Source organism: Chaetodon trifascialis, chromosome 9 (genome assembly GCF_039877785.1).
Source record: "Chaetodon trifascialis isolate fChaTrf1 chromosome 9, fChaTrf1.hap1, whole genome shotgun sequence".
NCBI classification, from domain to species: Eukaryota; Metazoa; Chordata; class Actinopteri; order Chaetodontiformes; family Chaetodontidae; genus Chaetodon; species Chaetodon trifascialis.
Genome location: NC_092064.1, coordinates 5,917,038 through 5,944,950, shown reverse-complemented (window position 1 = coordinate 5,944,950; position 27,913 = coordinate 5,917,038). Strand labels below are relative to the sequence as shown.

General features: G+C 41.1%; 2 protein-coding genes across 3 annotated transcripts in view; both read right to left on the bottom strand.

Moving 5' to 3' along the window:
* Positions 1-644: 644 nt before the first annotated feature.
* Positions 645-11,067, bottom strand: LOC139336522 (phosphatidylinositol transfer protein alpha isoform-like). The gene is made up of 11 exons (XM_070970656.1): positions 10,972-11,067; positions 7,359-7,504; positions 6,448-6,539; positions 6,217-6,224; positions 5,737-5,811; positions 4,035-4,118; positions 3,605-3,682; positions 3,376-3,486; positions 3,045-3,167; positions 1,234-1,303; positions 645-1,134 (listed from the first exon to the last, which is right to left on the bottom strand). The coding sequence occupies exons 1-10, from the start codon at positions 11,065-11,067 to the stop codon at positions 1,262-1,264; spliced, it is 855 nt and encodes a 284-aa protein (XP_070826757.1). The 3' UTR covers positions 645-1,134; positions 1,234-1,261.
* An 8,759-nt stretch (positions 11,068-19,826) lies between these two features.
* LOC139336269 (large neutral amino acids transporter small subunit 4-like) overlaps positions 19,827-27,913 on the bottom strand; it is a 28,684-nt gene continuing 20,597 nt past the window's right edge. The window contains exons 9-15 of one of the 2 annotated variants that reach the window (XM_070970305.1): positions 26,011-26,154; positions 25,691-25,708; positions 25,374-25,500; positions 25,124-25,256; positions 24,680-24,753; positions 24,239-24,362; positions 19,827-24,109 (exon numbers count right to left, since the gene is read on the bottom strand). In XM_070970305.1, coding sequence (XP_070826406.1) covers positions 23,948-24,109; positions 24,239-24,362; positions 24,680-24,753; positions 25,124-25,256; positions 25,374-25,500; positions 25,691-25,708; positions 26,011-26,154 — 782 coding nt within the window. In that variant the 3' untranslated portion in view covers positions 19,827-23,947. The remainder of the gene's footprint in view (positions 24,110-24,238; positions 24,363-24,679; positions 24,754-25,123; positions 25,257-25,373; positions 25,501-25,690; positions 25,709-26,010; positions 26,155-27,913) is intronic. The other variant, XM_070970306.1, reaches the window with a different exon arrangement.

The window sequence follows — 27,913 nt, the reverse complement described above, 5'->3', positions numbered from 1 at the left end:
CCGCTGGACGTTTCTTCTGGTTCAAGTGATCATTTGTAATGCAGCTCATAATCAGTGTGCTCTTTTCAAGTCTGCAGTCAAAGAACTTCGGGTGGATGGGATATTTGCTTACTAGTGTAGATTTTACAACACAAGTACAATGTATAACATACATGAAGCAAAGAAGAAATACATTGTCTTTAATACACTGAACAATTATATCATTCATTACTTTAGAGTGCAGATTATTTCGTTCAACACAGGACGAGACTGAGAATGATGCAGGCAAAAGTTCTGAAAAGATGGAAGACAGAACTGCTTCATGTGTCATCATTTTGAAATCTGCACAGAGCTCACATCCACCCTATATATGATCACAATCAACACTCAAAACCTCAACCCAAGTTAGAATTAGAAAACAGCTGCAGGCATCTTTGTATGAAGCTAAACCAAGCAACTGACCAACAGCATGGGCAGTCTGACCAGACTACTCAGAAAGTACATTAAATGTCCCCAGTGGAGTCTTTTCAAAGTAAATATCTCACATGTTATTGAGATAGTTTTTAACTAAATCATAATCATGAATGAAATTACTTGAGGAATCCTTAAGCACAGGAGGGTGGCCTATTCTATTTTACTTAAAAATACATATGTAAAAAAAAACATTTTTAGATCCAAGTAACTGGGGTGTTTGTGGATGTAGACATAAGACTTTTGGAAAATGTGCCACTTGTAAGTAAACAATGAATCGCTGAGAACTGGAAATTACAAAATAAAGAAAAAGAACAAAACCCAAATAATTTCCATTAAAAAAACAGTTAACAGTAATCAGAAATGTCTCTTTAGAGACTGCCCACACCATTTCCCTGATGTTTGAAATTTTAAGAAGATCAAATAGGCATAAACAAGAACACTTCAAAACCAATTCCCCAACTTGCAAACTTGTCTCTTTAAAAACCTATAATTGTATTCAAATGTAGTACATAAATACACACAATTGCTTTACAATAATGAGCTCTTATTAAGAGCAAATCTTTTTAGGATGGAAGCACGGTATTCTTGATTATGCCTATCAAGCTGTTCTAGGTCCAGTGTCCCATGAGTGTAGTCTCAGCTTGCTGAATAAAGTCAAATCCTCCTGTAGCAGCGAGTGATCTGAGGAAGAAAGCAGAGCAAGTTGAACAAATAAGACATATTCATTCTGTTTAAATTCACAAATGTGAAATCTTACCAGAACAACAGAGTAATACTCACCGGTTTAGTCAGTCAGCTACCATCACTTCTATTCAACTGCCAGGCCTTTAACTTCATCATTACTCCTCATCTATGACATGGAGAGACACGTTACTGAGAAGTGTATACAAATACCTCCTATCTTAAATCTTAAAGAGGAGTCTCTGACCTGGAGATGCCTGCAGAAATCTTTTTGTTTGTTTGTTTGTTTTCAAAGTTATTAATTATATCAATTCCCAATCTTTCCATTTAGCTGAATGATCTCTTTTGCACCAGTGGTTTTAGTGGCAACGTGGCAGAGTAAGCCCAGCCCTGTCCTGAAGTAGTTGTGTAGTATCTTATCTGGGGCTACATATGAAACGTGTGAGAAATGTGAAGTGTTTGGTCTCGGGTTCGAGGGTTGTGGTGGTGGAGTTGTGTTAATCAGCACTGATTCTTCATCAAGTTTGTTACACACAATGAAACATACACTCTGAATCAGAATCAGAATCAGATATACTTTATTGATCCTGGGGGAAACTGTTTTTGTTACAGTGCTCCTTAAAAGAATAGAAGAAATAGATAAGATGAAGAAGAGATAGAAGAAAATATAGAGGAGGCCACTCTATTTGGTACACCTGTACAATGTAAAGCATGAAGTCACTTTTATGATGCCTACAATGTTTTTTTGTAGGTTTTGCTGACACTGCTATCAAGGTAGTAATTCAATTGTATAGTTTTGCATTGAAGTCATAGTGATGGTGTTGTATTGGACTGCATAATATTCAGAGGTGTCCTTAATACTCTGCCCCGTACGTATGCATGTACGTAACTAGGGAGGACAAAAAATTAGAAACAGCTCCCAATATACTGTAGTCCAATACAACACCAACTTTAACTACAATAAACAGAATGAATGATTGAATTTCCACATTTTGTACCATGTCAGCAAAAACTGAACATTATGAATTTTGTAAAGGTAGAATTCATAGCAGAGTCATTGCGTTGAATTGCAAAACAGGTACAGGTGTACCTAACAAAGAGGCCACTGGGTGTACATAGCCTACATACTGTAGCTTCCCGCTGTCAGTCATCTGGCTTCAAACGTTTTGATCAGACCGTCAGGAGGGAGTGGCAGAAAGGTAAGCGATAACATCTGCTGTCTGGTAGCAGCATGGACCGCGACCGAGCCGTACCCGAGTCACTGACTATCTGGGTCTTGTCTGACACCAAATCTACACACTCTAATTCTGCATAGGCCCACAAAACAAAACAAATGTGATCTCCTCATCCATTTGCATATGTCACTTCTTCCAAGAAGTGACTCACTGTAATTAAACATTTTCTGGACCTCAGTATTTAAGCGTTCACAATAACTAAACAATAGACCCAAATCTATTCATTATACCTTCAACAGAGCACAGCATTACTTCCTATCAGTCAAATACTATAGCATTTGCTTCAGTGTTAGCTCCTCGTCAGGGAGAAGGCAGCTTGCCCTCCCTTTGATGTACAATGAATCAAAAGGTCGACTGCAACATGGCAAGCCTGTTTTGTTAAAATATATGAATAGACTCTCAGTATGGAGTGTACACAACTGTAGTGTATTTTTGTGTTTTTCTTTTCTTTGCTGTTGCTGTGATTTGTGCTGCTAATGCTGTTACTACATAAAGAATTCAAGTCAAATGTCTGTATCAAGCATGTTTTACGATTGACCTATATTTTGTCATGGTGGCAGTAATGCACTGCCATAGAGCACTGATGCTGTAATGCAACAGGGACCGTTTCATTAAGGTCATCAGGGCTTCCACCCTTAACAGTGGTGCAGTGTGGAGTATACTGTGTTCAGTCACCTCATCCAGCTCCTTCTTTGTCTCCTCCTCCATGTTTCGTATGTCATCCATTGTCAGATCAATCCATTTGTCCATCCAGCAGAACAGCTGTCTATGGAAGATGGTGAACAAACGCTTCTCCACCTGGACAGACAGAGCAGGTGTGTGAGGAAGAGGAACAGAGGGAGAGGAGAGATTAAACAATAGTTACAGGGAGACACACAAGTCATCTGAAGGACATGTCTGGTATTGTGTGTCATTTCAACTCAAAGCAGAAATTCATATATTGGCCACCAGAAGGCAACAAAAATCAAAAATTATTTGCTCCTGCACAAAAAGCAAAACTGTATACCTTGTGAATGAGGCTCTCCACCTTGTTCTGTAATCCCATCCACTTGAATTCAACAGTGACTAGCTTATAGGCACACATGTGTGGACAGTCGGGGTTCTCACTGAGTTGTTTCTGCAAATACACAGACACACCAATAAGATGAAAACACAAAGTCTGCAGACTTCAAACTCAATCATTTCATTTCTTAAATGAAGTGAGCCAGAGTGAAGAGCGATAAGAGGTCTACTACCTTCCAGTCAGGTCCCAGGGGCCCTCTACCTGTCTTCTCTGACTTAAAGATGGTTGGATCATGTTCTTCCTTGTAGTCCTAAAGAATGAATTCAAACAGCATAATGAAATACAGTGTCGTCATGACTAATATGAAGCAGCCTAATAAGCAGAAGGTTTATTATACTGAGTGTGTGTGAGTGTGTGTGTGTGTGTGTATATATGCATATATATATATGTATGTGTGTGTGTGTGTGTGTGTGTGTGTGTGTGTGTGTGTATATATATACACAAAATAAGCCTGGTACTGAAGAGGTTATATGAAGAGTGTGACTCTCAGTAATTCCAAGCAGATGGTAAAACCTTTTCAAAGATTACCAGGTACTGATGGGAACAATCTGACCCATAACACAGCCTTATTTCTAAAAACATGCAGATTTCTTTGCTCTTACCTTTGAACTTATGCAACTTCCATCAGCAATGTCAATATCAACTACTTTTACTTCATCCCATGTGCTTTGGTCCAGTCCGTGTACCTGCAGAAAGGCAAAGTGTAGGTCAGATGCTTGGTAAAGGCAAAGAACACATATCAGACTTCATGTTTATAAATGCAAAAGTACTACAAAAATTAGGGTTGGACCAGTGCAGGATAACGGGATCTGAAAATTCAAACTAAAGATTGTTGGGGTAATGTTATCTACTCTTGCAGGGTTCCCATTCTTTCCTAGAAATCATCCTCCAGGACTTGTCCGGGACCTTTTCAGTGATGATCTGGTTGCTTTTGTGCCGTACACTAACATGTTTCTCTCAGTGGAAGTCTGAATGAAAAGAGTATCCCGACATGACCTTGATGTTTTACTATCTCCTCTTACTGTTGTTTCTTGCCTTGCCTGTTTTAATGTTGTTGTTAAATTTCTATTTTTCATAGCATTCTGTCATTGTATGTTATTTGGAAAGCGCTTTGTGCTCTATGCTTGTCAAGTGCTATGTAAATAAAATTGATCATGATCATTATTCATAACCTGATTCCCTTTCTTTCTTCTGAATTATATTAACCATTTCTGTCTGAACACCAACAACTGAGTAGTCTGGACACTTCTAACACAAACAGTAGCCTACAATTTTGCTTATTGACAAGAAGATCTAGACAAAACTTTCCATACCTAAATGTATGACTCAAAGTTTGCAAAGTCAGGTTTGGTAGTATCAGTTCATCACACCACACTTCAGCCCTTTACTAGTGTTATTAAGTGGAGTCTTTAGAGGCTAATCACACCCACTGCAAGGTACCACGACAAAAGTTAAAACATGTCATGTTATGTCCATTTTATCTTAACAATGCAGCAATGTGTTTGAAACACAATGCTAGCAAAGTCAAAAAAAGTACTGTTTTCCATTTTCCAGAACATTTTACTTTTTCTCTCATGTTCCATTTGTTTTCCCTGAAAACCTGCAAAAACATAAATCCATTGTCCAGTACATGTGGGGACGTTCCAGTTCCAGCAAACACAAGGAGAGGATTTAATCACATTAGCTTCCAATTTCCTCACCGTGTGCATTTGTATGGTCAGATGGAGAAAATCTCCCATTTCCCAACTACAGTGCCCTTTTTGACATTTAAACAGGAGTCAGTGACATGTGGTTTCACAGCACAAGCTTTGCAACCAAAATATGAAGCATGTCTTGGGAATGGTGAGACAAGTTTCAGATTCATTCTAGACAACAAGAGGGCTACTTGGTCAGCTGACACTCCACAGCCCCGTTAGCATCTCAAATGCTAATGTCAGCATGGTCGCAGTGGCTATACTGACATGCTGATGTGTAGTAGGTATTATGTTTACCATGGTCACCATCTTAGTTTAGCCTATTAGAATGCTAACAGTCTCTAAACACAAACTGAAAAACAAAGCTGGAAACTGCAACGATTTCTAAACTGTTTCGTGATGCTACTTCTGGTTTATTTGCATTAGTTCTGTAAACACAGCAGTAACACTGGAGAGAAATTTCAATCACAATCTCAAACAAAATGCTTACTTCTCATCAGTAACTAGCTGTAATGTATGTGCTTAATGTATATGGTGGGTAAGATATCTTACCCACCATATACATTAAGCACATAACTTGTTAGCACTACTGCCAGATCCCATGACTTACATTGTCCTGAGTCCCCATATCAGGTTTGTGCCACGTCTCAATCTTAATCATGAACTTGTCCTTCATGTATTCATTCTGTAAGTGTGAGACAGATACATGATAGGGTCAGTCAACAATCATATCGATGTGCATGTGCACACACACAAAGTGATTACATTACAGTGAAAAGGCACCACGTAATAACGTCTGCAGATAAACATTAGCAGCAGAATGTGAGCCCCCCACGGCAGTGTGTTAAGTCGAGCTCATCACTGCGTAGTGTCTTTTTTCGTCTAGCATGGCATCATGCTAGCATCATCTTATCTATCATCATGTTCATTTGGACAGTATTTCACTGAACACTTATTCAGTTTTTACTGTGCTCTCTATCATACAAAATAGGCCATATTTAGAATAAAAAGTTAAACTCAAAAAACATATGTGGAAAGTTTAACTTCATTTTAATTTTTATTTGGCAATTCAAAATGAAATAATACCTACTGTAAGGACTGCATCAGAAGGAAAGGTGGACGGTGATGGAGGGAGGATGGACCAGAAAGAGAAGGAGAGACAATCTCAGATTTCAATACAGATTTCAATCATCAAGCTTTTCATTTCTAAAATGCCACGGCCTGCACCATAACTGTGACACTGAAACAAACATAAATTAAATCAAATCACATACATTTTTCATTGTCTGCCAAAATGTTGTTTGTATATGATTGGACTCACTGGTTCGACAGTACGGATATGCATTCCAGGCCTTCTCGTGAACCTCCAGAGAACCTTTCGGCGCTAACACACGCATAAAGGTCGGCACTTTACTGCAGAGACACAAGCACACATTGATGTAGTCACTCAAGTATACACAATGACACACAAAAACTATTTTCTTGTCGCTAAATGTATTCACACACACAGACGTATAGAAATACAGGACAAACTAGGTATATGTTTATTATAGTGCATTACATTCTTTTCCACTATAATCCTACAATGTGCTTTATTGTCTGCAGTGTAACAGAATGCAGCTAAAGCGTGCACATACAGATGCCCCCTGTACAACCTGACATGCTGTTAAAGGAGTGGTGACACAGCATTTAAACCAGCATACTTTCACTATGTTTCAAATGAATCACTGGGATCACTGTCTTTGCTCAAAGGACGAAAAAATCTGAGAAGATTTACGCTTTGAGTTCAGCGTTGACGAACAGTGTGCTGTTTTGACAGAGCTGACCTTTAACAGAAAACACAGCTGTAGAGTCCAAAATGGAAAAAACTTATTAACTGCATTGCAAAATCCACTGAACATAATTTAGACTGGAGTGAATTTGTTGCAAATATACACCCTTTGTCCAGACGGTAACTGACCACACATCCCATTAGAGAACTCTTCCTGATGAAATGAAGAGTCAGAAAAAACAAAGCATCAAGCTGAAGAAGGAAAAGCATATTTTTTCCCAAACCTTACTAATGCATTACTAAATGATTTTGTAATCTTCAATAAATTAATCACAGCTTGTAAACCCTTTATCGGGGGTGCATGAATAGACAGTGATACAATGTGTATTCCTATTGCTTCCTACATAATGTGAGGTAAACAGTACATAGCTGTGTGAATGCAGCAGCGCTAAGGTACTGACCTCTGCAGGTGGTAGATCTTGTGGGTGAACTGTCCCTTCTCTCCATCCTTCTCATAGGGTTCGTTCGAAATCACCTCCACACCTTCTCCTCCACCCGTCTCATTCTTACTGGCCTCTGCTACTGCATACAGTTGACCCACTTGGTACTGGAGGGACAAAAGAAGAGACCATGGTAATTGTGGTTCGCAGATAAATTTCTATTTTAGTGAGTTCCATCAGTTTTCTAACTCCAAGTTATGTACTGCTTGGACTTTAGAGTCAAAATCATTAATCTATTAATCTATGCAGTGGATTAAAGCTTTCCAGGAAATGCACATCAATTCTGACAATCAGGAAGGAATTAATCTTTGGTGACAGTTGTGAGTAATGGACCTTTTCCACAGCAGACACTTTGACTTTTCATACCAGGAAAAATACATGAGGAAATAATGAAATTATGACTCTGGTTCCCCAAAAGTTGGGGCGCTGTAAAATGTAAATAAAAACAGAATGCAATCATTTGCAAACAAACTGTGTTTACACAGCATCACAGCATTATAAATACTATTGTTGCTCTCCTGGATTTGTAACATGTTTGCTAACATGTGCACCATATAAGCTTTAAAAGACTACAGTATGTCGATACTGTGTTTACAGCTTGTTCTGCTGCCTCCAAGTGGCCAAAATAATCAATACGTGCAGCTTTAAGTTGTCCTGTGACATGTCAAAATAGCTTTTCCCCTTGCTTAGCATGTTTGGATAGAAACACGTTTTTCTTTTCCATGTCAAAAGTTATCTTGTTTTATCACAGTGAATAAATTCTTCTTGAGAACATCAGTTACTTAATAATCTAAGCTAAAGGGGACTGTCCTAAAAAACACCCCGCTAGCCTCTAAATTAGCTTAGCATTGGTTAAACTGTGGTTAATGGCAAACTGGTACATGTGTGCATTAGTGTTGTTGCACTACTATATAACTGGCAAATAAAATACTAACCCTAACCCTAAGAATAGACAAGTTCAAAGACCCCTGGTGAGAATCACTCCGTCATGACCTAAGTTAACCATTCATGGAAATGACTGTGAGTTAACCATTTCCCTTTATGTATCCCAGACACAGACTGCAGCATCAGAAAACCAGCAGAGTAAGCTTTTTGTTGATTTTTTCCCCTCTCTTCCTCTTCCTCCTCCTCCTCCAACCCCCACTGTTCAAACCCTTCCTGAGCCAGGCAAAAGTGTTGTGACATTGGAAAGAGTGACTCACATCACTGGTGCTGTCAGTCTGACCAGCCCCACACACTCCCACAAATGCACACACACATGCAAAATCTTTTTTTTTTTTTTCATTCAAGTTACGGCTAAAATATGAACTTCATGTAACTGCACTTCTGCATTTGCCAGAATTCGGTATGGTAGGAAAAAAAAGGAAAAGGCTTTTTCACATAAGGCCAATGACAGAGTCAGTGACACAAATGTGCAAGTTGTGGTTGCTTTGTATTTAGGTCCACTGAGGCTTCACATGGAGAAATCGGTGGTATACTTGTCTCTTCAATACGATTGCTAAATGTTTATAAATTTGGTTGACATTTGGTGAAACTGGCGATGACACATCTACTACCAGCTGTGACTGAGTTGGATAAAAGTCTTGCAGTTGAATCAGGCCAAGCCCTCTTCTCCCCAGAGACAGAGCTCTGCTACAGGCTAGTGACTTATTTTGGTAGCTGTTAGTGCTCAGTCTTGCCACTGTGAGTAGGAACATAGGAATGTAGCTTGTCCTGTATAACCAGTGTGTAATCTCATAGACAAGGACAGTTAGACGTAACGCAGGCCTTTCTGAGCAGCTCAGGGGCGTGAACGACATTTGGCTACAAATAATACACAGCCTGAACCTGACTAGAGGTAGCCATCAACACTGAGCAAAACATGTTGAGACTGTGTGCTCTGTCTATCAAGAACTTCAGAGGAAAGGTGAACCTGCTGGTTCACATCATTCGATTTGCTGACAAAAACAAGGTGTGGACTTCCTTTTCTAACTTCATAATAACAACAACACCAGGGATAAAATCTTGATCTGCATTTCAGTCGCATGTGAATAATCGTCACAATGGCTTGACCGCTCCAAGCAACAACATCTCCAAAGTAGTTGCTGAAACTTGTTTGAGCATTCATCATTCATCAACATTTCCATACAGAGCTGTAATAACATTTTCGAACTGTGAATGCAAAATGAATGAGCTGCATTCGGTTGCATGACCAAAATGTTCAATTACAGATTCTAGTGAACAGCTTTTTATCACTGAGGATATTTCAATTAAAAGAATATCAGGAGAGCAACTATTCATCATCTATTAATGTAGCAATTATTTTCATGGTTAAAAGAGCACTCCACCAATTTTACAAAATGCAAAATATTCCATTTGAGTTGCAAGTGAATTTTAAGCATGACTTAAGCAATGAAAGAAATAGCTCAACATTTTGGGAAATATGCTTATTTACTTTTTTTGCTGAGAGATGAGAAGATTGATTGATACAACCAGCATCTGATTAGCTTGACTTAGCTATGCATAAACACTGGAAACATGGGGAAACAGCCAGCCTGAAAATGTACCAATATGCCAAACTATTCCTATTCCTTTAACTATTTCAACTTTTGATTAAATTGCTAATCATCAACTAAGTAATTAATCAACTAATTGTTTCAACCCCAAAAATATCACAGACAATAAAACATTTGTCTCTTTATAAACCTACATTTCCACATTGTTATGTGCATAAATGTACCATTGATACCATGAATATCTGAACTCACTAAAAGAGAAATGCAATACTAAGTAATTCCACAGCTGACATTCCAAAGTTTGATAATCTGTGCCCAACTGGAACATTTTCAAGGAACTCAACTTGGTTTCCACATACTGTGAAAGCAGCATCACATATGACAGGACATGCAGATACATTTCACAGACAAGAGAGCCCACCCCTACTTCATCCAGTTTTGATTCAACTCAAGCTGCAATAATTGTGACACTTACAGTAGTTACTCAACTAACACAGGAATCCAGCTAACACTTCACAGTGAAAGGGATCAGACGAAAAGCTGGTCATACAGCAAATACTGATTGCATAGCTTAGTGAAATATGGAAAAACAACGAGTACTGTGTTGTATGGAACATTTGGATTAAAACTAGCATTCACACACAAGTGCAAATAAGAAGTTTAGTAAATCCCTGATGGTTCTTCCATAAAACACAAATCTAATGCAGGGGGAAGGTTAGGAACCTGCTGTCTTGATAACATGGAAGCAGGCAATGGTACAGCATATTAAACACAGCTAGTAAATAATTTCTGGACCTGTTAACTGTGTTTCAGCACGTCTGGGCACATGGTGTGCTAAGTGGTATCTTAGCGTAGTCCCAGATGTTTTGTTATGCCTTTAATCGTCTCTAAAGGCAGAAAGATCAGATCGATGGGGATAACTGAAAAATGTTGATCATCAGCCTGAAGAATTTTAAACAGCATTCCAGTCATAAAACCTAAAGAGTAGTCACTGTCACTGAAAAAATAACAAAGGTGTATCGGTGACTAGCTGGCCTTCTGGTGAAAGGAGAAGCCCCTGCACCCCGGCCCCCCAGCACCATACTCAACATCACTGTATCTGCTGTGGAAGCCTTCAGGTTTCTGGAATCGAGAATGTCCCGGGACGTGATGCAGGCATCCAACATAGGCTCCATCATAACAAAGCCTCAACAGAGAACTTGCTCAAGAGGTTCAACCTGCCTGAGGAGCTGCTGATCCAGTCCTACATGCAGTCATCGCGTCTGTTCTCTGTTCATCCATTACTGTCTGGTTAGACCACTAAACAGGACAGGAACAGACTACAGCGGACAGTCAGGACTGCTGAGAAAATCATTGGTGCCAACAGACAGGAAACATCACTGCAGACCAATCACACCCTGTTCAAACGTCTGTGCAGAACACTGTCCACCAAAACAACCAATATTTATTCCAGCACCCATTGCACTCCACACCATTGTACTCTGTTTATAGATGATCCAACTTGTATATTGACATTGTTGCTTTTTATGTATATTTATGTTTTCCACCTTCATGTATGCGCATAATGGTCAAATGCTTTCATTTACATTAGGCTTTGCTGTCCTTGTTCTTGGCTGTATGTCTAATTCTGTGAAAGCACATTGAGAGCAACAACAGTCGAATTCCTTGCATGTGTACACATGCTTGACCACTGAAGCTGATTCTGACTCTAACTGTTGACAGTCTTAAGTCAATGAGACGCAAACAATCTACAGATAAGGGGACTGAAAATAAATATTTGCCATTTAGCTAAATCTGGAACATTTATAATTAACTGATATCAATTGTCATGGAGTGTTCCTAATAAAATAAATGTAAACAAATAAGTCCTTACCTCATTCACTGAAATAGGGAGGACAACTCGGCTGCAAGAGAGAGAGAAAAAATTCATTAAGGTAGAGATATCCCAGTCAGAGATAACACAGATAATAAAACAATAAAATTATAATGTTGGCCGAAAAGAAATGGATTACGATATATCATCACATGTCAACATGCCAAGATTTTGTCTTAAGATTTCTTTTACAGACACATAATCTCATCACACCAATAAACAGTCATACCCATAAAGTCAGGGAAATTGAACCTGCAGGTGAATTCATTTTGAAACTGCTTCTTGACTTTTGTTTCGTGGCTTTTAAAGGAACAGTTGGACACATTGACAGTCCTGAGTCAGCTTAATGTAAAGAGTGGGAAAAGAGGGAAGTGTTTAGCTTGGATGTCCAAAGACAACAAAATATACCAACCAGCACTTCTGAAGCTCACTAATTAACACATTAGATCTTGTTTCTTTAACATGCACAAAAATACAAGTACAAAGAGGACAATTCACGATTTTACAGGGGACCATATGCCAGACTGTTTCTCGGCCAGCTACCTTTAGACAGAGCTAGGCCAGCTGTCTCCCCCTGTTCCTTATCCATCTTTGAAAATAAATGAAATGACAGCTAGTTCCAGCGAACGATTCATATTTTCCGTACAGACAATAGTATCGATCTTCTTATCTAACTCTTGGCAAGAAAGAGAATAACTAAATGTATGTGTCACACTATTGCTTTCACCTTCAGGATCAATAGGAACCTCTCAAGCAATGTCACTGTCTCAAATCCCTTTCACACATGCAATCTATCCCTGAAATATTCAGGAACATATCCTGCATGGGGTCATATGTGAATGGGAGCAGGGATCAATAATCAGGGAAATCTGTAAGGCCAATTTCACCTCAAGAACTTGTAACATTTTCAGGGAAGATGCTGTTAAGGTCGAATTGTGAATGAGAGCATGTGCGACAAGACAAAAGAGAGAAATGTTCCTGAATTTAGCTTGTGTGAATAGCGAAAATTGCAAGAAGTGCCTGCAATGTGTCCAAGTACTGTACCACGATCTATGAGTGTAAGAGTCTAAAATGTCACAGGGGACAGATTTATAAAAGAATGGCCAAAATTAAAGCAGCAGAAGCTGAGATATCCTGTATTTTAGTTCATTGTATGGGTCAAGCTCCAAAACCGCTGGATCCTACATTTCCATAATTCTCAAAATCAATAGTGTCTTTCATGAGACCTTCCCTGACTCCCACACTCCAAAGCCCACACATCTCACGTCTGCTTCAGTCCTTTCTGACTGCCAGTGGCACTAAACAAAGTGGATATGCCTCCTCACAGATCGAGATCTTGTATAAATAAATTTGCATGTGTGACGTATAAGCTACTTGTACATCACACTGATAATAGCATAGTATTCTTCACAGGTTAATTGCTCAACAGTCTCAGTTCTGTATTTTGCTTTAAGATCCAGGGTAGTTTCTGTGGTGTTTGGTTCTTGTCATCCTGCCTGTCACTCCACTGTAGGGGTGCAATCTGTTGTGCTACCTCTCCTTATCCTTTTTAGGAGAATAGCCTAGCTTGGCATGTTACACACACAATTCAGGCAGACTGACAACAGACTGACATGGCCTCACTAGCTATTTGCATTGCAACTATTTGCTGCATTGAAATATAAGTCTGTCAAAGGATCCAGTTGTGTCCTGTGGCTAGCCACAGCTCTAGCTTGGTGACCTGTCTGTAAATGCAATTCAGGGTAACAGGCTGGCAGGCTAACAGGCTTGGTTGGATTGGCCTGGATGGCGAGCCACTTGTTCCTCTTGTTGTGTTGGTGACATAAGTCTACTAGAGATTCTGATTTGCGTCTTTTTCAAGTCTCACTCATAAAAGTTCTGGCTCCCACACTGATTCACTCATTGAAAGAGGTTTTCAAAGACAATGCCCGCTGTCCCAGGCCATAGTGCCAGGTCACTGACAGTCTTTACTTGAAGGATTATGACACTTCAGCCTACATGTCTCATTTTGGAAACTCCCGCTCTGTGCTCCTCCTTGCCAAGTCCCAAATGTTACAGCCAAAGCATCAAGGGAAAGAGCTGGGTAACACAAACAGTGGGTTGATATCCAGAGAACATGGTCACTTGATGCCCCCCGTCATTGTAACTCAATATCAGGTCGGGCTTGCACAGGCACTGATTTCTCATGACTGTAGACAAATGCTGCTTCCTGTTGTGCAAGGCCAGTTGTTTGGGCTGGAGGCATAAAAGCCACTGGAGTGCAGGAAGAAATCTAGTCAGGCATTAGAAGCCTGGAATCATCAGGGTAGGGGCATGGGACCCCCCCCCCCCCCCCCCCCCCCCCCCCCCCCCCCGCAAACACAGCCAGGCTGATGTTAGCAGTTTGTGTCAGCAGAGAGCTGATCAGCCTTGGTGGACAGATTTTCACAGCAGCACCTGGACTACTGGACAGCCTATTCCCAAGAAGCATATGTTTTGAACGCATTGTCTCAGAGATACAGTTTGCTGTTATGCTGCCGGCCCCCATCATCATCAGGGGTCATGGAGACCTCTGCCACAGACCCTGTGAAGGCCCCAGGTTTGTCAAAGGAGATAGCCATGCACCTGGACAAAAAGGCTATGGCAGTACTGCACCAAATGATGGGTTTTACTCCACATATTTCCTAATACCAAAGAGAGACAAATTTCTTAGAGAGTTCCTACTCTCAGGTTGACTAGGCATCAAAAAGTCATCCCATTTTGGACACTCCTCAATTGGCCTCCTTGAGGGTGATGCACATCCAAACCTGAGGCTGCACCCTCAGGTAGTGCAGATGGTTTAGGATTGGTGCAGGGAAGACCACATAGATCTGTTTGCCTTACAATGCACAACTCACTGTCCTCTGTGGTTTTCCTTGGCGGAGACCAGTGCCCCACTTCAGATAGATGCTCTTGGCAACACCTGGCAGAGTGATGTCAAGAGGTGCAGGTAGCCTTCACAACACACATGCCACTTTGTTTGCACAAGATCTTGATCTGCAAGGTGTATGTCAACTGACGATTTACTGTACATGATAGTCATCCAGGAATTTAGAGAACCATAGTTAAGTTTGTTTATTCCACTGCAATGAACACATTCAGTTCAAAATTTTAATTCTCAAACCCAATTTGAGCTAACCCTGATGACATTATCTGGGTTATTTTTTCAGACTTTGTAAAGCTCGCTCCAGAGTGAAAAAAAACTACAGCTGTTTTCGTAGGCTGGGTATGACTCCATTTGACAAGTAAACTGAACTTCTTCTCCCTTAACTAATGGGAGGTGAGGGCACACCTGCAGCTTCATTTAGAGGGTGTGAGTTTGATTTTAACAAGGCTTGCAGCAGTACACGCTTTCACAGTAAAACAGCAGATGTAATAACAGCATCATGAGTCAGGACATTAATCAGAGCGCTGCTTTGAAGAGTGTATTTGGACTGATTGATTTATATCAAATTAGCATTGGGAAGGCTGCTAGTTCTCTGCTAGTATCCCACTATTATAGGAACCTAGAGAAGAGGAAGAGGAACTTATAAAACTCAATGTGAGACTGCCAGTATGAGAAAACAAATAACTCTGGAAGCCTGCATGTGTGTCTGTGTGTTTCGTGTATCCTTCTCTAGTTTGCCTTAATACAATAGCAAATTAATCGGCATCTGTTGTCAGCCTAGCTGGGCCTGAATATTTCATTAGAACAGATCACGGTGAAAGAGGAGCCTTACAGGCATGAACTTGATGGCTGGTGTAATGACAAAGATATATGTTTGCCTGCACTCATACACGAACAGAAACACAGCACAGTTTTTAAGTTCTGGCCCCGAGGTCTAACTAAAAGGGTCCATTTCTCTGACTTTCTTTCTTTCTTTCTTTCTTTCTTTCTTTCTTTCTTTCTTTCTTTCTTTTTCTTTTGAAACACGGGATGATAATCCTAAACAATAACAATAATCTGACATAGGTGAGCCTTTGAATGTACTTTGCACCATGGTCAGATAACACCCAGCGACTGAATGTTCCTCCAGCATTGATGTCCATGTGACATGACATGGCTCAACGCTCAGGAGTTACAAGAATGCAGTATTTCTATGCTTGTGCTTCAACTGAAACAAGAATCAATATCTTTTCTGAATAGTTGAGGGGAAATCTCCACTTCGGCATACATAGATACGTCAAAGAATAGATTAAGTCAATGGAAATCAAACTTTGAAAGTGGTTTCGCCGCACCCATAGCCTCCCTCTTCCTACTTAATTACAGTGTAATGTCGGCAGGTTAGCGTCAGTTAACTTACGTCGGCGACGAGCACTAAAAACCAAACCTGAACCTGAACGTCACACCGCTGTTTCAAATATTTTGCTCAACCCATCTGTGGTGACATGATTCATTGTCAGAATAATCCATCTACCGTGTATGCCCTGTTGCTAACAACCAAATAAAAGTTAAATTGACAGAACTTTACATGGAGTTCAACAACTCAACCCAGCTGAGGTGCTCCAACAGAGACCACCACTAATGTCCCAAAGAGTCGCGTCTTCAGTCGCGATTCACTTTGAACAATGGCAGCATAAATGCTGGCCTTTCTCCAGTGTAAAAATTAATAATTTGGGGGAAAAAAGAAAAAGTGTTACAAGTTTTACTGACACGCAGAGCAGCAGTAACAGTGACAGCGGCCTTTCGCTCTCCTAACTGACAAGAATCTACGCAGTTTCAGAAAGTTAAGATACTCACTATTCTTTAATCAGCATGTCGACGGTGACAGCAGCATATGAGAGATTGGGAACTCCTGAAGATGTCCTTTACAGCGGACAGACGCCGGTCATTCACCGTCCGACAGTCTTTCCGACGGACTTTCTTCCTGAAAGATGCCGTATGTGTGCCAAGGGGCGCGGCTTCGACAGAGGAGACACCCACCTTTACTGTCAGGTATACGCCACCTTGATGTTACGTTCAAGTGCAGCTGCTAAACCGACAATGACGTGACGCTTATTTTTTGTGTCCATGTGATTTGATTACATTTAAAAAGGATAAAAAATCTAAATAAACTTACATATTACTTGCATACATTCCTTTTTTGAAGACCTAGTCTAAAATATATGGTTTTAATATATTTTGAGAGAATATTTGGGGGATAATGGCAAAAATGTCATGTGGTGTAACCCTAAAAACTTGCTACCAAATAGTTTAACTTGCTTAAAAAGGTGATGCAAGAAGACAGTGACAGGATATGACATCACAGAGAAGGACTCCTGATGAGACTAACTGCCATGTGCCAAGGTTAGTAACTCTCTTTCAATTTTGAGATAATTTCACATTTTTGGGGTACAGTCAGGTATGCTTATGTTCACATGTCAAATGGTAAAACTCCAGGAACACATTTATTAATCTTCTTAATTATAAAAATGAGTATTTACTTTAAAAATTATGTTTGAAATATTCACACAAAGGCCATGTGTGTACATATGTGTCCATAATAATGCCTGTCAAATTTGATTTTAAATTGAAATGTCAAATGGTGTAACCAGTTACACCATTTGACTCCTATTACAAATCTCTCTGTTAGAGGTCAGTAAGTAAGTAGTATTGAACATGAACCGCAGCTTTAAAAGACAAAACTTCATTATTTCAGTGATAGGATAAATGTTAGTCAAAAATTAAAAACTATGTCTGTAAAACACAATTTATAAATTTCTGCTATTTCATAATTAATACAACATAATAGAGCCTCTCCCCAACAGATGCCACTTTCAAGCAACGAAAAAGTGGCTCGGCACAGAGCACACATGAACGTTGATCCTGCTGCAAGGGCCAATTACCCTGCCAAAAGATGTGAAAGGTAGTTCTCTCTCTCTCTCTCTCTCTCTCTCTCTCTCTCTCTCTCTCTCTCTCTCTCTCTCACACACACACACACACACACACACACACACACACACACACACACACACAGGTACGTCAGGTTAAAGTCATGCTTCTGTGCAAGACCTGGTTTCTGCAACTGCTATGGTCCATCTGTATGGTCCACCCCTCAACATCTACCGAATGTCAGCAGGATCTGAAAGGCTAGTTCATCCTGGTCAGATATGAAAGTAAGCCTTTTGTGGGACAGGTCATGCAGGTGGTGGGTGAAGAACTGGAACTGAGCTGCATGCAACAGCTGGGTGAGAAGAATGTCTTCACCTGGCCTCAACCACCTGACCTCCTTTTCTATTACTGATGTGCTGAACATTGTCTCTGAGCCACAACCTTTGAACTCGCGTCTTTCAAAACTCACAGCAAAGGACTGGAAACACTTCCAAGCACACACTGCCTGAACTTTAAGATTCAGAAGTTCTGTCACACTGGCACACTCCTCTCTGGAACACCAACTTCACTAGAAAAAAACATACACATGGCACTAAACACAAGGTCCAACCCTTCTCTCTCTGCTTTCAATCCCCCTTCTGTTTTTACCTTCATTCGCTCTCTCTCTCTCTCTCTCTCTCTCTCTCTCTCTCTCTCTCACTCACTCACTCACACACACACACACACACACAGACACACACACACACACACACACACACACACACACACACACACACACACACACACACACACACACACAGAGTTACGTACTCATGCACTCTCTCTCTCACTCACACACACACACACACACACACACACAGACACACACACACACACACACACACACACACACGTTTTTGTCTCTTTTAAACTAAAGAGCTTCCCTGATTCTTGTCAAATGTTTTCAACACCGAAAAAAATAAAGTTCGGTTAAGCTTGAATTCACCTGACTGTCATTCTTGATTTTCAGTGTCAATTTTTTCAAGAAACAGTGACCTTTGACTATGAAAGCAACATAGTCAGGTGGTGTAACTGGTTAGTGTCAATTGGTGTAACCAGTATTTTTCATGAAAATATTAAATATACAGAAGAATTAATGTGGAATATAAAGTAACCTTCTATTGCAGTGCAATAACATGTTTTTAAACATTTTTTACATAATTTGTCAAAGATTACTTAGAACACACTGGATGATTACAGTATATGTCCCACTCAATGTATTTAAAAAAGCCTAAAATTTAAACTTGGAGGTCATCCTTATAAAATCTATTTTCATGTGATATTTTAAAATCAGGTTATTATTTTATGGCTAAATTTATAGGCATTCTAGGTGGATTAAATATTTAAAATGTTTAATTCTTTTTCGGTTACACCATTTGACATTTTCAGGCACATTCCATGTGATTTTTGTAAAAAATAGTACAAATGTGATTCAAAATGACATGAAACCAACATGAACACAAAATGTACATTTTGACAGACCTGATGAATGCTTTTACAACAGAATTTTAAAACATTTTTGAGTCTCTCATCTTGCCAGCCCTTATTTGTCACTGATATGCGATCAATAGCCTCACCACTGGCTTTTGCCTGTAGTATTGTGACGTAAGAAAGAATCACGCGCCTGTGTGTGTACAGAGAAGGCCTCATTTTCAAGCTAACCTGACACACGTGAGTCGAACAGGTACTGTGTGTGTGGCATGGAGCTGATGGATAGGACAAGATTACCTGCATTTATTTACCACTGAATTAATGTTTACAGCTCAGTGAGCATCAGTTGGTATACAAAGGTGGTGCACACCTCATATTCCCAGAGGGTGAGGTGCTACTGCTCCTGAGCAGTGTGTGTGTGTGTGTGTGTGTGTGTGTGTGTGTGTGTGTGTGTGTGTGTGTGTGTGTGTACAGGTATAAACTGTCACCTCTGGTTCAGCCTATTTATGAGACAACAGTTTAACTCTGGATGTTCCTCTGTGATCAGAACAATGTTGAGGAAACTGTAATTGCTGTTGCCCAACAGGTTTTCCCACAATGCCGTCTCATGTGTGACTTTATGTATTGGGCAGATATTTCTGTTTGACGCCACATATCCTGAGTATCAGCGTTACAGTGAGAGTCTGACCCCTGCTGCTGTGAAAAAGAACTGTCCCTCCTCAACAAGCTCAGAGAAGTGTGCAGTGATCATTTCTGCGGTTTGAAAGAAGAGACACATCTATACAAATTATTGTGTTTATTTTGCATCATATAATGATCTCTTTTTTCTTTCAGTTGAAACAATATGACTTGAAATGTCAATAACAATGGCTATACTGTGGTACAACACAAAAAACCCAAAATATACAATATAAGACCATGAAAATACACATTCTCGTAAACATCAGAGACAAAAAAAAAGCTTAATAAAAGACAACAAAACTAAACTGGAGTATGGTAGGTAGAAAAAATACAAAAGGTACATGCCTGGGGAGGGAAACAAGGCGTCTGTGTTCCAGCTGAAACCCCTAATTCCTATCATGACACACAAGAACACCCACAAGCAAAGCTGACGCTGGGATTCATCTTCAGAGAATAAACAATTAATCAATACATCAGTCAATAAACCAAACTACTGTAGAATCCCTATCCTAGGAGGTTGGGGTGAGACCGGGGAGGTGATGGCATGCAGGACAGGGTGAGCTGTTTAAGGTACAGCAGTGAAGGAAAGTGCTGATTAGTTTCCCATTTCGAGGGAATGAAGGCTTCACCTGGTAGCTCATCGCTCAAACATCCAGGCTCAATTTTCACACGTTACACGACTTCAATTCACAGAAGGTTGTGGCTTAAGGAAAACAGTCTGTGAATGAGCTCATTTCATGTTAAGCCGCAGAGCGAGTTGAGGATGGGTTACCAGGCAAAAATCTGTATCCATCATCACGCACATTCACAGAGCTGGAGTAAAGTACCGCATCAGAGTATATCTGTACCTGCCTGTTAAAATGTCAAAGCACAGGAATATTAGTTACAAGACACAGCAGCACGCTGCGAGATACACTCAGTGGAGTTAAATTAGTGCTGTTATTTTAGAAGAATTACAAATGTCAATACATTTTTGAGAAGTGGAAACAAAAAGTGTACATTTGTACTTAAAGATGTGTGATCTGGAAACAAGTTTACATTGCCCACACCTTTCAAGGAATAATCATGCAAAAATAATCTGTCACCACTGTGGGATTGTATCTACATTGTACAAATAAAGATTGGTAAATGAAAAAAGAGTCATTCTGAATCAGGGCCACCTTACTGAGACTACTGCCACCACAAACACACACACTATCTGGTGTAAGTTTGTTTAAAATCTCAAGTTTTGGTCATTGACATTGGTCAGAACTTGGATGTCTGATGGAGATCTATGACAAGTAGCTTTTTAGATAAATGTGCTGCTATTGTGTGGAAATTCATTACTTTCTTCTGCATGATACATTTTTCCTCTGTAGCTGTCTACCTTGTGTGCAGTAGACAGCATCCTCTGCATAGACATGTACAAATGTGAATTTATTTTTCTATGCAAACAATGTAATTACAAATGTACATTTGTTCCACTTTACAAACGCTTCTTCACATCTGTCACCAGACTAAACCTGGTTAAATAATTACTGCACCAATTTCACTCCACTCAATTCTCTCTGCTCCTTTACAGATAACAAACTCATGCAGTTTAGTAATGATGAATATGTCTACAGCTCTGATTGGTATGTCCACACTTTTGACAGAACTGAGAGAGAAGTCTCTGCTACGCTGTCTGTGCACATAAAGGCAATATAATGAACATGTGAAGCAATAGTTTTTTTCCGTGAATATAAAAAATAACAGCATCTTTCCATTTCCATGTGCTGAATTAAAAATCTGTATCCGAAGCTCTGAGTATACATTCTTTGCATCATGCGCCGCCAGTATGCAGCCATGCACGGCGTGGACGATTCAGTGTGGGCAGGCCGTTCAGAAATACATGACTGAGGTCCATTTCTATAGGTCTAAAGTGCATCATGTGCCATTCATTTCTCACTTAGTCATTCATTAGGAGCATCTGATGGCAGCACAGACTTGTCTCTCAGTTCTGACACCTGTCATCACTAAATCTTTCAAGACATGTTTTGGAGATGGATGGGTGGATGACAATGATGGATGGATGGCTAGATGGAGGGAGAGAGGGACTGGGTGCACTACATCCTGCCTGGATCCACTCCTCCCATCATCTGTACACATAGAGAGGCACTCTGAGGGTCATGGCTGTCTTTGGAAGTGCCTCTGTGAGTTACTGCCAGGCAGGAAAAATGTCTGAGGAGTTTCTCTGTGTGGCGTTTGAAGACAGCAGGCTGAAGCAAACAGCATTTATTATCCCCCTGTTTCACTCTCTACACACTGTGCTTTGGTTCTGGACTTTCAAAGACAAAGATTCTTTATTGTTTGGGTTGAGTCTCATCACACCCCTCTTTTCTCAGAAGCTGGAGGAATGTGTCTTCATCAGCCTGCTACCTTCAAGTAAATCTCCCTTTATGTCTGTGAGAGGTGAATTCAAGTTTCCCCGAGCTGCTGCTGTGGTGCACTTTGTGTTGCGGTGCAGAATTGCCACAAAACTGATAAGAAACCAAGAGCAAAGTAGTCATTTGAAACGGTAACTTGATTGGCTCTTTGGAAACTACTGTGTCAACAACTAAAGAAACAGCTCTTGTGAGCAATTTGATGGCACTTTGTTGCCTTTGTGGTAAAATGACCTCAACTGCCCCTTAAAGCAAAATGCAAAAAACACATTTCTGTAATTCAACTAGCACCTGTTTGATTTAGAAATATAGTCCATAAAATGTACATGTTTGCCTGTCTGTGTGTGATTGTGTGTCAACATGTTGCCCAGCACCTCACAGAAGCACTTATTGCTACAACGAATCAAGACTATGATGTAGCGAGCAGAACAGCGCAGAGGCTCCACCTCTACGCCACTCCCACCTTTAAAAACACACCATATCTAATATCTTTGTCCCGTCTACCTACTCTAAACACACTTCCTCCTCCACAATCATCAGATCATGTATAGGGAACAAAGATTTAACAACACATCTGCCATCATATTGCAAGTAAATACATGTTGAAAAAAACAACAACAACAAAAGATTACATATTCCAAACACAGGAATTTATGAGTGTGTCTTCCTGCACTATAGTGACTAAGTGAAACAGTAACATAGGGCCAGCACTGTCTCTGGCATCATGCAGTGTAGTTTATCCAACCCCAGAAAGCAGTTTTTCTCACACTGCATTATGTGACACACGTGCAGAGATGCTGCAGTGTTTTCATCTGGAACATATCGGTGAGTCCTGTTTAACAGCCATACTGCGTGTTTCAGCCTGAACTGCTACCAATACTGCTGTCTGTCTGATGCTTATTCAGTTAATGCCCTCGAGCCCACAGGAAGCAGAGATGCCATGACCAAGGGCGCCACTTGTATGTGTGTGTGTTCTTCTTGTCCCCAGTAAACACTGGCTTGTGCTGTCTGGAGATGACAGTTTACTGGATGAACAGCACCTCGGACAAACCTGGACCAATGGGAAAGCAAAGGTCATCGTGGTCACTGTGGCACCACAGTCGGTGTCTGTGAGGTGACTTTAAAAGCGAAATACTGTCACTGAGATTTTCTTTTTATACTTGTCTCCTCCAAACTCTCCTCACTGTGGCTTTCCATTGGCTGGCGTCTTCTTCTTCTATGTTTTTTAAATAGAAATGGAAAAACAGTCAGTGACAGATGAAACAGCAAGAAATAAAAATGGCAGAGTGAAAAAAAGATGTGTAGAGGAATCATTTGAGGAGAAGTAAACCACTGCTTCTTCCTCCCGTCTATTTTCTGCTCAGTTCAGAGATGCAGTCAAGGGAGTGGGACCTCTCCAGGTGTGTGTGTGTGTGTGTGTGTGTGTGTGTGTGTGTGTGTGTGTGTGTGTGTGTGTCTGTGTCTGTGTGTGTGTGTGTGTGTGTGTGTGTGTGTGTGTGTGTATGTCAGGTGTCTCACAGTGTGTAGTATCAGAGAGGGTGAAACGTGTCACAGTGGTGTGCAGCCATACTTGACCACATAGATTGACAGTTAAATGGTGTGAGTGGAGGTGTGTTTACGGGGAACGTGAGGGGTTTGTGAGTCACATGAATGCCGATGAGATGAGAGAGGTGCTGAGGCATCAGGGAGGTCAGGGTGAAGGAATTTATCACACGTGACCCACTCTCCCCTCTCTTCTGCTCTTGTTCCTCTTTTAGTGTAGTGTAGCTCCTCTGCTCCGTTTTTCAAAAAATCATCTTTTCTCCGCTCTTCCTCCCAGTCTAGACGAAGGCCTCCGGCTTGCTGCCGTTGTTGATCTTAACGTAGATCTTAGGATCGTCATCTTGCTCGTCTCTGAGGCGCTGGAGGTGGCGGCTGTGGCACAGCAGGTAGAGGGGCAGGCAGAATCCCAGCAGGCTCAGCATCAACAGGCCCACGTTCACCTGAGCACAGCATCAGACCATCATAATGATGAGGAACTAAACATTACTGTTGCAATGTTCAAAGGTCGAAATATCTCCCACAGTGCTTGTTCCTTCACTCATTTATGTCCATATATTATGCCAACTTACCCATAGGGGGTCTCCATCCAGGGGTCCCACCATGGCCATGAAGAGAGGCTGCTGAAGCAGGGCGAACAGAGCGCTGATCAGGGACTGCATGCCTGTGAGGCTGCCAAACTGAGAGGACGGGTACCTGCACAGGACAAAAACATGTCTTAGATAGTAAATTCAAACAGGTTTCCTAACTAATCCCAGGTTTGGGGTGGTACTCCGGGGTGATTTGAATGAAACTGAAGCAAGTCCAATTAAAACTACACACACATACAAGTGGTCATATATTACAAGCTACAGCTGTTAGCAGCAGATTAAAGCCTGTGGTTTTTGAATGGGATGTTCAACTACCACAAAGTGTAATGTTTGTGTGTCCACATACTTTTGGACATGTAGTATATGTACCAAATGATTGGTTCTATACGGTATCATTCGTCATTCTCTTTTGAGCACACTTACACAGCAGCGTAGAGGCCTCCCACCGCAGAGTGGATGAACCCTCTGACAATAGTGTGCAGGATGAAAGACAGAATCTGAAGAGGAGGAGAAAAGTGGAAAAAACAGAAACATTTTCCATTAAGTATCAGGTCAGAACACACAGCTGGTGTGTCCTCACTGAGAGATGGCTTTCATCTTTGAGAAATGAGATTCAGAATGAGTAAATAACACGCAATGACTCATTTGCCCAGTAGGTGTCAGTAAAATACTAAGAAGTGTCAGGAGCTGCATTGCCATGTGAGTCTCCTGTTTGAACATCATGTTTATGTCTCCCTTCCTCTCTCTGCAGTGTTAACTCTCTCTGTGAGGAGACTGGGGGCTTCAGCAGCACATGTTGGGAAATGTGTGTCCCTGAACAGCTTCAAAGACTAAACATACTTGTCTATCCTGTGTGTGTTTGTGTACCTGGAGGGGCAGGTTAGGGACGATGCAGGTGACTCCAAAGCCAACCAGGAGTAGGTTGGTGAAGATGAAGGCTCTGGTGGCGTTGATGATCTTCTGAATCTGTTTGTCGGGCCGACGGGGCTGACCAGGCTCCCTAATGGGACAGAAAAGAATAAAATAGTCAGGCTTTTTTTTTTTTTTTTTTTTTTCAGCTTCTGCTTTTTCTTTTTCTTTTCCCATCTTCTGTGCGTGTTTGTGTGTGCATCCTCACCTCTTGGCACACTTGTCAGTGTCATCCTCACAGTCTTTGAGCCTCCAGTCCATGACATAGCCAATCACAGGAGAGGTGACCAGACACAAAAGCTGCAGCACACCAAAGATGGACGTGTAGACACTCACTGAGAGACAGAAGACAGTACAGACACAGAGTTATTTTTACGTTTTGATGCTATTTTTTGAGCATTTGTGAACAGTTTAGAGGGTGATGCACACTGAAACAAGCAGACATTAAGTGGACAGACAGGTGAGGAGAATGGCTGAAGAGGTGAGGCGGTTAGATCTTTGGGAGTTTATCCTGAGGTCTCTTACCCACTTGCATCTTCTCCACTATAACAGCAGCATGAAGCCAGCATGGACAGGAAAAGAGACAGAGCAAGAGAGACAAACAGACAAAGAAAAGACAGTTGTGTTAGCAACAAACAACAAGACGGTTTAGCTGAGCAGAAAGCAGCTGAGAGAGAGGATTGTTATGTTTGAGAGGGAGGGAAACAGTCTTGAGGAGAGGTGAGCATCCACTGCAAAACAGCTGAATATCTGTGGTCAGATGTTAGAGACAGCAACCATTCAAAGAACACCATATGCGTTTTCATATACAGGTTAATCCATTATGTGCCAGCAGCAACACACACCTGTGTTGAGGTCTCCATCTGTCAGGGACTCCAGGATGGTGTTCATGGCTCCCATGTAGAAGATGAGGCGCAGCTGGGTCACACACATGGTGATGAGGCTCAGCAAGAAGATGGGACTGAAGATACTCTTCATGAAGGACGGAGCTGCAGAGGAAATGATAGGAGAGAGGCAATTACAGTCAGGGTCAGATCAAATCAGTTGGCTAATACATCAACAGTTATTGACATATTTGAGTGTGGACCAATGAGGTGGACCACAATATCAGCTGACATAGCTACAGTGTGACTAAAACCAACAACGCATTGTTCATAATACAACACAGAACTGTCCTCTGGGTTTAGCTCACAGTCTGCAGGTAAATCAGCAGCAGCACTGAACTTACAGAAACAGCTACAAGCCCAAGCCTGCCTGTTCCTACATAAGCTTTTCTGTCTGTTTTCACTTTCTAATCTCCTTTCATATCATAGAAAACAGCACCAATCTGCTTCCAACCCAGGGTCAGTCCGCTGCTAAGATGGAGGGAAGAGATAGTCATCTGAATAGTGCGCCACACTAACTTGTCTTATCCTGCCTGAGAAGCTGAGTGCACTGAGGGATTCAAAGAAAGGTGGGTTCTCGGAAAAGTTGATCATTAATCAAAGCTGTGAATATAAATGGAAATTGGACACAACTGTCCATATGGTGAAGCGCTGGACAAACCAATTAATTGTTGGTACACAGATGGAGCAGATGGGTTTATTACCCAGAACACCAGGTATCCAGCCATGGCTTAATTAAGAGAATTGTTTGGTACCAGGTCATGTTTGCAAGGTACTAGAATGTTTCAGAAGCACATTTTTATATATCGATATTAACTTCCTATCTGTGTGTCTGCCTATGATCAAAATAGAACATCAGCATCAACAGCCATGCCACTAATGCTAGCTAAAGGCTAATGTCAGCATGCTAGGATGTACACAGTGAGGCAATGGCCATCATCTTATTTTTGCATATACAACCATTATGCTCAAAAAACCCTAAGCATTCAATTAGAAACAAGACTGTATCTGTTTATCTTCAGCCCTGGCTCAAAATCTAATTTACATACCAAACTAGTAAACTGTGGCCATGATGAGCGTTTCAGTACAGCTACATAATTTGTGTTTGTCACTGATGGCAGAATAAAAGTATCAAGAACAGTATCTGTTCAAATTGAAATCAAGCCTTTCAGATCTCAGGAGACAAGAGGAAAAGAAAGAAAAATAAATATTCTACAAACTCCACAGCTGCCATCAAATTAGAGAGGATTGAGAGGGGAAACAGGTTTGTGTGTGAGATTGTCACATGGGCCTCTTTAAAGCTCCTGACAGATGGAACATGTCCAGCTGTTATGAACCCAACCATGAGCATCCTGACTGCACTCAAAACACACACATCCAGCAACAGACACACACACACACACTCAAGCCGGCTGATGTTTGGCCCTCAAACCACAACAATGCTTCTCTAGGGCCCCCTGCCAGGATGCCAAACACCTGCTGAGCAGCTTTTCTAAGAACGGGGTCCGAACCAATTCTACGGTCCATTTGGTACCAAAGAGACTGAGAGAGGAGTGACCAGCCCCCACCCACTGGGTGTCCCTGACCTCAATGTAGGAGAGCCATTAGGGCTTGAGGAGGCTTGAAGGTGTCGGGGTAACGGAGGTTAGCTTAGCATGGATGTAGGGCAGAGGTAAGGGGGCACTTAAGGGATACCACAAAGATGGAAGGGGTGCTTGTGCCTTTGGTGCAGATGTAGGTCAGGCCCTGGCATACAGTAAATGTATAAGCAACAGTACACTGAAAGTTAGCAGTTTTCGCAAGGCTAAAGCTACCGCACTACACTGATGTCCTCTGTATTGATTGTGGGAATGTGGGAATGAGG

Coding starts and splice junctions, on each gene's coding strand:
- LOC139336522 (XM_070970656.1), bottom strand. CDS start 11,067: ATGGAGCCTATGTTGGATGCCTGCATCACGTCCCGGGACATTCTCGAT. Junction 3,683..4,034: donor GAAGTTGCATAAGTTCAAAG/GTAAGAGCAAAG, acceptor TTCATTCTTTAG/GACTACAAGGAAGAACATGA. Junction 3,487..3,604: donor CCCTGGGACCTGACTGGAAG/GTAGTAGACCTC, acceptor GTGTATTTGCAG/AAACAACTCAGTGAGAACCC.